The sequence below is a fragment of the Mustela nivalis genome (genome assembly GCF_964662115.1).
Source record: "Mustela nivalis genome assembly, chromosome: 4".
NCBI classification, from domain to species: domain Eukaryota; kingdom Metazoa; phylum Chordata; class Mammalia; order Carnivora; family Mustelidae; genus Mustela; species Mustela nivalis.
In genome coordinates, this window is record NC_139023.1 from 126673279 (window position 1) to 126685048 (window position 11770).

The window sequence follows — 11770 nt, forward strand, 5'->3', positions numbered from 1 at the left end:
CGGCAGATCTTGCCAGGAGAGTTGAGGAAATCAACATGAAACTAAAACTGAAATCTTAGTTGCCGTAGAAGAAGCATTATTGATTAGAACGTGCCAAGTTCTAACCAAAAAAAAGGTCTACATAGAAGTTTAAATTGACAGGGAAAATTGAAAGGAAAAACATTTACAAATAAATGAAATAGAAGTACAAAAATAAAAATAAAGGACTAAAATATCAGAGGACACTTGAAGGCAAGCACTTAAAGACTCTTTTATTTAAGTGGTTTGAGACTTGTTAACAAGTCTGCACTAAAAAGAATTGGGAGTTATGTGCTAAAAGTGATATTGCTTCACTTTTGCATATAAATTTTATTGATTTAGGAAGGTAGATTCTTCCTCAACGATGGTGCATATTGCCAACTTGCCAGCCCACATTGAAATTAGGTCACTTGCTTTCTGAAATGTACTGGAGCTATATGCAATAAATTTCATTTATTTGAAGGATATAACTTTAATATTGACAGTGTTCACTCAGCAGTCAAAATGCAGTTCATGCACTCGGATTAGCTCTTCAAATTATTACTGCAATAGCAATGAAATCTAAGAGGGCTGTCAATGGTCTTTAATAAAGCCATCTTTTCACTTCTGAAAGTTAGGCGTTCTCTTATCAGTTTGTATTTATAGAGGTTTTGTTTCACTTTGCTTATTTTAATTTAAATGGAAAAAAACTAATTTCTTAGCTATCACCAAATCATGTGTCTTCTTAGTCCCGTGATATCCTTCCCAGGTAACTCCAGTTCCTCTGAGCTATTATGGTCCTGATATTTTAGCAGCAGTACACCTGCTTGAACCTTGAGCAATATTCCATGTAAGCCATTGCAGGGCTAAACTTTACTTGTGCCTAACAATAACAGTATTATTTTTATTGAAATAGTGTTATCATGTCAGTGTTTCAGTGTGTCTCAGGGCCTCTTCCTCAATTATGTCCCCAAGGAAGATATTGCCTTACCAGCATTTGTTTTGGTTTGTTTTAAGAAAACACATATAATTTCAAATAGATGTTTTTCTTACTAAGATTTATTGAGTAATTTTAAAGTTATCCCTGTTTTCAGTTAAATTATCCTTAATAATGCCAAAGGATATATGTCATAGGCAGTTCTATATTTAATATTCTCTGCAAGAACACATAAGGAACAATACATGGAAAAATGAAACACCTTTATTTTTTTAAGATTTATTTGTTTATTTGAGAGAGAGAGAGAGTACACCAGCAGGAGCATGGAGGGGGGTGCAGAGAGGGACAGAGGAAGACAGAGCATCCCAAGCAGACTCCCCACTGACCATAGAGCCCCATGCATGGCTCAATCCCAGGATCCCGATATCATGACCTGAACTTAAACCAAGGTCAGACGTGTAACTGACTGAGCCACCCAGGTGCCCTAAAATACCTTTATCGTAAATATCATTGTAAAATAAAACAGCAAGGAAAGCTGATTTCAGATATACTTTATTCAACACATACCCCAAGAAGTCATCATAACTTTAAATTTGGAGGGGAAAAAAAGACTGGATTGATTACCTTCCATTCCAGAGGGCTTAAGGAGATGAAGTGAACCAAAAAGTCAGTGCACAAAATATGATTTCAAAATGATATTGTGGGAAGATTCTGATTACCTCTTATAATAAAATGACTCATTTGTGTTATTTTTTCCTCAGGTAGATTATACAACTAAAAGAGTAAATTATATTCAATAACCTTTTCTAATGTTATGAAGAATGTCTGATTCTTGGCTATTTGTGGTTTGGATCCTTTTCTTTAAAGGGAACCAGAACTTTTGGATAAGCTTAGCAGGGCTCTCCAATAGAACTTCCTCCAATGTCGGAAATATTCTATCATCTGCATTGTTCAGATAACTACTGGCTATATGTGACTATCAAGCATTTCATATTAATTACCTTGGCTAAGGAACTGATTTTTTTTTTTTACCTAATTTTAATGGAAATTTAGTTAGCCACATGTGGCTAGTGGCTACCAGATTGCACAGATGTTTAGCTGCCTCACATTGTTCTGCTGACCAGGTGATAGTATTGTGCCCCATACCTCTGTCATTCTTGTATTTTAGGAGATTCCTTTTTTTTTTTTTTCCTTCCAAATTTTTATTTAAATTCTAGTTAATTGACATATGTTGTAATATTGACTTCAGGAGTAGAATTTAGTAATTCATCACTTACATATAACACCTAGTGCTCATCACAAGTATCCTCCTTAACCATCGCCCGTTTACCACCACCCCCCCACCCACCTCCCTCCATCAACCCTCAGGGTGGCCTGGGATCAAGTTCGGCATCCGGCTCCTTGCTCAGCAGGGAGCCTGTTTTTCCCTCTGCCTGCCACTCCCCCTGCTTGTGTGCTCTCTCTCTCTCTCTCTCTCTCTCTGACAAAATCTTTAAAGAAAAAATGTTTAAAAAAAAAAGAGTTTAGGAGGTTCCTGAAGGGATACCTCAAGGACCTAAACCTTGAAAAGATTTAAGAAATTCTTGAAGAGATCTTTAAAGGATTCTTTTATCTGTTTAGTTATTTTTCTTTTTAAGTCATAAAGATATAAGGTTTCATGAACTACTTCAACTAATACACACCATGAGGGTACTACCGATGGGGACAGTGCCTTTGTCTGTACGTAATCCCTGAATCTATAGCAGCAACACAATCTACACGTGCCCTTTGTCGCAGCCGGCACAACAAATCGACCAGGAACGTGAGGGTAAGAGGATGGTGAAAAGAAATCAAGAGACAAAGAGATGGGGGCAGGAGGAGCACCAAGGAGGATGTCCAATAGTGCCAATTTTATTCAAGGCTGTGAGGCATTATATAGCTAACAGAAACAATCATAAGAAAGTATCTATTTTTAGCTGATTACTAAAGTGTTTGCAACATGCACAGAAAACCCTTCAAGCTTTCCCATTATCTCTTTCCCAAGCATCAATAGCAGACCCTCTAGTGCCAGATGTACTGACTTCAAGGCCACTCAAGACATAGTTTGCGTAAGCACAGCACAGTCTTACAGTGGTGTAGTCTATGGCACGTGCAAGGCCACAAGGACCAGCCAAGAATTTCTGACCCTGGCCAAATCCTCGCTATCTGACTAGCAAACGTGTGGTAAGTCACGTAGGCGAGCGCACAACACAGAGCACAGACCCTTTCTCAGTGCTACTCGGTTTTATCGACCTAAGCCTTTTGTTCGGCTATTTAGCCTTTAAAGGAGGCACAAGTCAGGGCCTGGTTTGGTCCTCATCTCAAGGCTTACCATGGCCTTCCACAGCCCTTAAGCTCCTATCTGAAATTTTTTAAAAGCTTTTGCTTTTGAAGCACTGATAGTTCTTTTTTTATATATTTATATAAAAAAGAGGGGCAGGGGCAGAAGGAGAATTTCAAACAGGATCCATGCCTAAGGCAGAGCCCCAAATGGGACTTGATCTCATAACCCTGAGATCATGACCTCAGCTGAAATCAAAAGTCAGATGCTTAAACACCTGAGCAGCCCAGGCTCCCCAGACTATAAGTTCTGAAAGTCTTCACATTTTTAATTGTCATTAATTGTCATTTCATTTTTAATTGTCACAACAACCGTTTGAAGTAAATTGAGTCCTGGTCCACCACAAATCTTTTCATTATGCCAGTCCATGTACACAAGAGAATTTTTTTATAATATAATAAGAATTATCTGCAGAAGTGCCTGGTTGGCTCAGTTTGTTAAGCATCCAGCTATTGGTTTCAGCTCAGTTTGTGATCTTGGGGTCCTGGGATGGAACCCTGAGTTGGGCTCTGAGTCAGTGGGGAGGCTGCTTAAGGATTCTCTCTCTCTCTCTCTCTCCTCTCCCCCTCATCCCCACTCTCTCTCTTTTTCTCAAATCAGTGAATGAATCTTAAAAAAAAAAAAAAAATTGTCTCCAGATTTTGGAAGATGTTAGATTTTCAAGCTCTGAAGACAAAGTTGTTTTTTTTTTTAATTGTAGATTAATCAAAAACTATTTGTTGGTAAAATAAAAGAAAAAAATAAATGAACATGGAGTATGAACATAATACATAATTTCATAGTGTCCTAACTTTTTATCTGGAAGAAGGAATTTTAGCATTACTTTTTGAAAAGTTCAATAAATATCACATAGTAATCACAATTTATTCATCGTCTCACAACTTCTTACTGGTTTTATTTTTATTTTATTTCAGAAGCTCTTGAAAAGGACATCAAGTGCAAAGTGAACCAGCTCACTCCCAGGCGGTACTGGAACCATGAGCAGTAACGGAACAGACCTGACCGTTGGTTTTGTGTCCTCTTCTGTAGCTGTCCTTTTGTTTGGCTCAAACTTTGTACCACTTAAAAAATACGATACTGGTGATGGTAATTATTCTTCCTTCATAGTTAACTATAAATTATGTATAAATGTGAAGTTCTCTTTTTTGGTGTTTTTTGTGTGTGTGTGTGTGTGTGTGTTTTTTTTTTTTTTGCTGTTGTTTGTTTGTTTTTAATGATGGCTACAAATTTTCTTCCACCTGGCACCACATGAATAGAACTTATGAATAAATCCTTCGATAATGCTCATTTCATTTTTTCTGAGATTTAGTCAGTATAGATTAGTCTTAAGGTTGTGTTTCACGGTAAAGCTGGGAGAGTGACTATCAGGAAAGACGTTTAGCCTTATCTAGTATGTTTACAGAAGAAGAAAGTTAGTCAATTCTACCAATATACACTTGTTTTGAAAACGCAAATTGCAAAAACACTTCATATAATAGAGAACAGTTTGAGCACAACATGGATTTTGTGCTTATGTGCCATTTTGATTCTGATACAACACTAGGTGAGCACAGAAAATGGCACCCAGAAGAATAAAGGTACATAGGAAAGCATGAGATGTGCTTGCTCACACACCCCTCAACATTCCAAGGCTCCCTCAGTACCACACCTGTTCACATCTGGTATTAGGATCCCCCCATCCACCAGCTTCACAATAGCTCCAAACTGCCTCACTTCTGATGCCCACTTCCATAAGCAACCTTCAAGTCTTTTTCAAGTTGAGGTGCCATATTTATTGTAATACTTGTGAATTTAAACACTTAGCCAGTGTAAAACTGTACTTTTTTTTTAAATTGGGTTCCTGTCTTTTTTTTTTTTTTAACTAGGTTCCTGTCTTTTTCTTTAAACACATTGTTGATGAAATGTTTTTTGAGTGTTGTTCCCTTTTCCACATAAAAACTGTGGTTTTTATTATGTGATTTTGCATAGTGCGGTGTTTTTAGGAATGCACATGGTATGTTAAAGTTGACCTGACTGTAATGTGAACTTCAGGAAAGTGAAGCAGGAGGTTTATTGTTTGTTTTTTGTTTTTTAATCCACCTGCCTGTAAATAGCCAGGAGAAGAAGACGTTCAGATGTTATGCTGAACACCTGGTGGGAAGACCTTACTTTATCACCTCTGTTCCTTTTGTCTTGTTACTACTTAATAGAATTACAAATCTTTTCCCCCAGAGCTTTTCTCCTCTTTTTCTTTGGAATTAGGATGGAAATGGAAACTACTAAAAGAAGAACAAAATCTATAGCAAGGGGTAGAGGAACTGGTTTTCAGGTATCTCCCAACAACTGTGATCCTGGACAAGTCTCACCAGCTCTTCTGTTCTCAGTTCTGAATTGTAAAATGAAGAACTTGTAAAATGAAGAACCTGTAAGATGAAGTTCGCTTTCATCTCTGTGATCTTCCTTTTTTGCCCTAGGGGCTAACAGCCACTTTTTTTTTTCTCTCTCTCCTCCACCATGAGATTGAATTGAAATAGGCAAAAATCTTCCACAGGTAGAGTCAGAAGTGCTACACTGAGTTATCCCTGCCCTAGTATTTCTTCCTATATTGACTATTTCTTTAACCTATGAATCCCTAAACCCTTGAAGGAACAGAAGTCTGGTACAGCTAGACTTCCTATCACCATGTCATCTTCTGCTAACTGGCAGATGGCAACCCAGAGCACAGAAAGGAGAGTGCTCCAACCCAGAATGCTAATTCTCAGGTTTGGATTGTCAGGCTCATCACAGGCATTCAACAATAGCTGTGAGGGGTCTACCTGTGGCCATAAGTGGCTCTGTTATTATCCCAAAGGTGGTATAAATGATCCCGAATGGTCTAAATTACCATTGTGCTATTCTGAAGTTCTTAATGCTGTGTTTTGGTGAAAGAAGGCACTGGGTGTGGCATTCAAATAAAAATATATAGATTTGGGCTTACCAAAACTCTTCGGTAGAAAATTCTTGATTTGTCTAACAGGTGAAACAAACAAAAGAATGTTAAGCAGGAATGCACTGTCCTTGGCAAGCTCTGGAGTAAATTCCAGCTCTACAAACCGTTAGCTGTCGAGACACATTCATTTTCTCCTTCTTTAAACTAGGGTTAACTATGATGCATAGTAATTGTAAAAATTACATTATGTGTAGAAAATACCTTATAGGCATTCAGTAAGTGGTGACCATTCCTCTAATAATATTGCTTTGATACCCCTAAGGGTTAATTTACTCAAATCAGTTTGAACCACTGTAACCGATTTCTTTTATTTCCAGGAATGTTTCTCCAGTGGGTACTGTGTGCTGCCATATGGTTGATTGCCGTGGTGGTCAATCTGATATTACATTGCCCTAAATTTTGGCCTTTTGCAATGGTTGGCGGCTGCATTTGGGCAACAGGTAATGCATGATTTAATTTATTTGGTAATCACTTAATACTATGACCAAAATAACTCTGGTTCATAATAAAAAGAGATAGCACAAACAGCAATTCTGAATAATCCGTAGACATAGATACTAGAAATTCATTTCATTCAGATGCTCAATAAATATTTCGGGTACATTTGCTGACTTTTTCCTCTTAATGATTTCTTTCTTAGTTCCTGATAAAAATTATAGCAAACATGTTTCAGTTGCTCTCTTTCTGTTCAAGCATGACTCATATATTAGTTTAAGTGCTCCAGGCTTTCTTTTCTCTATGCTAATTGGAAAATATTTTTTTTTAAATAGTAGTCTCTACTAATATAGTATTTAAGACTTGTTCTTAAAAGTAGGCAGACACATTTTCATTTCAAAAGCATTGGCAAAAAAAAAAGGGGGGAGGCAAACAAAAATCTTCCCTCTGTTGCTTTATCAATATCTGAAATTATATAACTGGAATTTATACCTTTGGCCCATCAGGACAGTTTTTCTTCTATTAATATAAATATATCCCAGAAGAATTCTATTCTATTTAGCAAAAAGATTTCCAAGTATCAAGGATTTTTTTAGGTTAATTTGATTTAAAGCAAATAAATTTTAAAATATTAAAAACTTATTGGATACCCACTAAATTTGAATCTCTGCAGAATTAAATGATTTAGTGAAGTTCCTGAGTTGGAGGACAAAAGAGTTCACTTTTAAATTTCCACTGGAATTTAAATTATTATACCTCATTTATACCTTGGTACAATTATGTTTATCACATCTAATGGGGAGAGGGAAATAGAAAGCTCACTGTATCCTACAGCTCTTTATAACAACTATAATATTTGTAATTACCCAGCAGGCTCTATTGGGATTCAGTGGGGAGGGTTGTAATTTGGGAAATGTTGCAGATGTGGATGCTATAGGTCATAGTAACGGAATGGAGATGGGGAGTAGAGGAAAGGGAGCAGCCAATGATGATGTAGGGATATTATCATAGGTGATTAGGAGGGTGGTGGTATCACTGATACAGATGATGAAAATAGAAGTATGTGTCCAAAAAGAAAAATGATGAGTTCAGTTTGGGACCTTTTGAGACTGAAGTTTCTGTTGTTCCCACGTTGGGGGACATCTGGTTGGAGATCTCTTGTTGGGAACAGACAATAAAACTGTGGAGAAGGTCCAGGCTAGAGCAATAGCACTGGGAATATGTGTCTCTAATTGATAGCTGAAATCTTGAAAGGGCAAGTGCCCAAAGAAGGCTATATAGCAAGAGAAAAAATGTGTTCAAGGGGAAATATTTAGGGGGCACCTAGATCCAGACAGTATGACAAGAAAGAGTAGCCTGTGACAGAGAGAGACAAGAAGGAATCAGGAAATGAAGGCATCTTGGAAGCCACCAGAGGAAATCTTTCAAGAGAAGATTGCAGGACTGAGGCCAGACTGCTGAGTGGTTAAGAACTATTAAAAAAAAAAAAAAAAAAAATCATGCATTTGGCCTTGAGTGATCTTCCTGAATACAGAGTTCTAGAAGGTACATCAGTGAGCATGGGAGAGCATAGTCTGGTGCCATATTGAGCCAAAGACTTCTGGTCTTTGGCTCTGGTTCAAGTCTAAGAGGACAGTCACCACTGATTTATCATTGAAAGTTATCATATAACTTTCTACAAGAAGTTATAGAATAGAGACCTACATTAAGGATAGAGTGTTGGTGCAATTAGGCAAAGAGCGAATTTATCATTTTTCTTTATAGGATTTTGTTTTATGCCTAGTTCTTTTAGCAATCATCAACCTGAGTTTAATGCCCAATGTAGTTATTTTATTTAAAAACCAAGGAATTGTGCTTGTGCTTTCCTAAATTTGTCCAAATCCCATAAACTTCATCTGAAGTTAAAAATTAATTCAATTTGGGGCACCTGGGTGGCTCAGTGGCTTCAGCTCAGGTCATGTTCTCCGGGTTCTGGGATATAGCCTCTCTGCTCAGCAGGGAGCTTGCTTCCCCTTCTCCCGCTGCCTGCCTCTCTGCCTACTTGTGATCTGTCCCTCTGTCAAATAAATAAATAAATCTTTTTTAAAAAATTAATTCAATTTATAAATTTATTTTTGTATTAGAAATAACATTTTTTTTTTCTGTATGTTCTATCTCCAGGGAACATTGCTGTTGTCCCAATTATCAAAACCATTGGTTTAGGCCTTGGAATCTTAATCTGGGGATCATTTAATACCTTAACTGGCTGGGCAAGCTCAAGGTAACACAAAGCAATTTCAACTAAGATTCTCTACACTGATGTAAGGCAAGTCCTAGGGATTAGGCTAGCTGAGGGGAATAACCTGATTATTACCCTCACAGAGATTATAGCTGTAAGGCATACACATGAAATATGCTACTTTTAATTATTATTTGCCTGAAATTCTAATATCCCATCTAAATATTTGGTTAAGATACAGTAAAAAATTAGCTCCTCAGAACAGAAGAAGGAAGAGAGGAGGGAAACTGAAGTGTATTTTCCTTTTTTGTTGTGTGACAATTTCTTGGACATGTTATATGCATAATTCTCCTCTCATTTTCACAAACATGAGGTAAACACTACCTTATAAGAGAGCTGAGAGACAAAGAGACTGAGTAACTTGCTGAATGTCATGGAATGAATAAGCTAGGCTTCAAACCCAGGTCTTCTAGTTCTAAAGCACATATTCCTTCTGGAGCCTGGGCCATGGTCAAAAAACCACGCCCCACCTTCCCAGCTACTTTTGTAAATAAAGTTTTTTGGAACACAACCAAACCCATCCATTTCATATTGTCTCTGGCTGCTTTGACACTATAGTGGCAGAGCCGGGTAATTGCAAGAGATCATCTGGCCCACAAAGCCTAAAATATCTACTCTCTAGCCCCTGGCAGCCCCAGCTCTAGAGGGGTCCAGCAGGGTCACCATAAGCCACATGGTGTCCATTTATATTTCAAGTTAAATTAAAATTTGATAAAATTAAATATTCACTTCCACACTGTACTGCTCATAGATCAAGTGTTCAATAGCCACAGATGGCCAGAAACTACCCTGTTACACTGGGCACCTATAGAAGACCCCCCCCATTATCATAGAAACTTCTATTTGATTGTGCTGCCCTTGTTTGGTATTCAAATTAACACTCAAGTGGAGTTTGGGAAAAGGAATAGAAAGGAGGGTGTCACTCTTACCTTAATTTGGGGGCTCCTCTTCCCTCCCAAAGCATTATAACAACCTCAGTAATAATAAAACAAATTAACTTCCAATCTGTTCTTTCCTGGCCTTTCCCCGTTCTCCACCAGCTACTTACAGGTGCTATTTTCTTTTGCTTCTTCTACTTGCCTCTTTCATTCTTGCCCTGAATGGGCAACAGTGCCAACAGAAATTGTTAGTAACAAATGCTACAGTTGATGTCAAGGCATTAAGAAAAAAAAAAAAAAAGGTGATGCCAAAACGTTGTGATCTTTAACCAAGCAGTTACTTAAACGTCTGTCTCAATAAACACTGTACAAAATTGCAGCCAATTAATTAGGATTCACTTAGCCACTAATGTATTTTGTTTTCCTTCTTCCTTAATCTTAATAAGAAAGGACACTAGCAAGAATACTATGTATACTAACTCATTTTAGATATCTGCATAAGAAGAAAGGGATATATATATGACAATTATACCTACCTTATAGGTATCCCATTTTAAACATGAGGAATTGAGGCACACAAAGAGATGTTCAAGTCACAGTTAGTAAGAGAGGGATGTAGGATTTGAATCCAGGAATCTGACCCTGAGTCCATGTTCTTGAACACTGTGATGAACACATTTTCAAAAATCGCTACGCTGATGCAGCTTTCTCAATTCCAGGTTTGGCTGGTTTGGAATGGATGCAGAAGAAGTATCAAAACCGGTGCTAAATTACGTCGGAGCTGGATTATCAGTAGTGAGGTACACAGTCGTTTCGGACTTAACTCTTCTTCTAAAACTTTAGAACGCCTTTTAGAGATCCCAATGTGTTTACATTTTTTTAAACCTGCATTTCATAAAAGTGCCATGATTTGCCCTCTGATTCTTCATTTATATTTACAGATTTGGCTTTCGAGGACGAAAGTGTCAGCTCTGGGTCCCAAGCCCCAGCTTTAGTTCTCAAAAGCTCTGAGACCCCCGGAAAATCATTGAGCTGCTTTGAAGCTCATTTTCATTTATCTGTGATCTTTAGAAAAATCTTAGTACATAGCTCCTAAATTAGAATCAAAAGGCACATTATTTTGCAAACTCAACTATACTCTATAAATAAATGTTATGCTGTCTCCCCAGTGCCCCTGGAATAGTCCTTGATTCTCTCCTCTTATCTCCTCTCATTACTCACTTCCTCTTTGCCCACCGCCCACCCCCCCCACCACCACCCTCTGGTTTCCACATTCCTGCTGTCACTTCATCTCTGCTCATCCCAGTCTGATAACTACTCTCTCACATATGAAAACATGTATTCATTTAAATATGTGTTTTGGGATGTATCTGTGTCTAGTCATATGCACTATGTGAATGAAGATGAAAATGACTTTAAATCTCCATAGGTCAGTGTTCAATCAATAAAACTCCAGCAGGAATTAGGTCACCTTAAATTCAGTCCCTTTCCTTTCTAGTCTCCATTTATATTCCCTGTCAGTGCTTCACATAATGGATAGCCGTGCCTGGAAAGATTTTAGTACTTTTTTATTCTTCAGGGAAAAGAACACTCTATTTCTCTTCCTCCCGCAATGATGGCTTTTTCCCTGCCACATTCAGGAACAATCTCTTTGTCATTGAAATGTTGCCTAAGAGAGTGGTTCCAGGCCAATCGGAGAAGAAATAACATAGATTATTCTAAAAAAGCAGATTCCTGACATTTTTGGTTAGAGGCAATTTTATGTATTTTGTACAATTCACATGGCATCCTAGCTTTGAATAGCTCTCCCAAAAACAATTTCTTTACACCCCAAAATTGTTATGTAGCATGCTTTAGTTTTGACTTAATAGTAATTTAAGGCCAATTTACTCGGTCTGTCAGGCATTGTTTTTCTCCA

At 37.6% G+C, this 11770-nt stretch overlaps 1 protein-coding gene across 11 annotated transcripts in view; it reads left to right on the top strand.

The window, feature by feature from the left end:
- Positions 1–11770, top strand: part of TMEM144 (transmembrane protein 144) — an 82509-nt gene that overhangs the window by 10629 nt on the left and 60110 nt on the right. For 8 of the 11 annotated variants that reach the window (XR_014310951.1, XR_014310952.1, XR_014310953.1 and 5 more), the window contains exons 2-6: positions 2958–3136; positions 4208–4379; positions 6579–6701; positions 8857–8956; positions 10572–10652. Coding sequence is in view for 6 of the 11 variants with exons in the window: in XM_082727843.1 (XP_082583969.1) it covers positions 4271–4379; positions 6579–6701; positions 8857–8956; positions 10572–10652 (413 nt within the window). In the remaining 5 variants the exon portion in view is untranslated. Of the gene's footprint in view, positions 1–2957; positions 3150–4207; positions 4380–6578; positions 6702–8856; positions 8957–10571; positions 10653–11770 lie in introns of all 11 variants that reach the window. The other 3 variants (XM_082727841.1, XM_082727845.1, XM_082727844.1) reach the window with 2 other exon arrangements.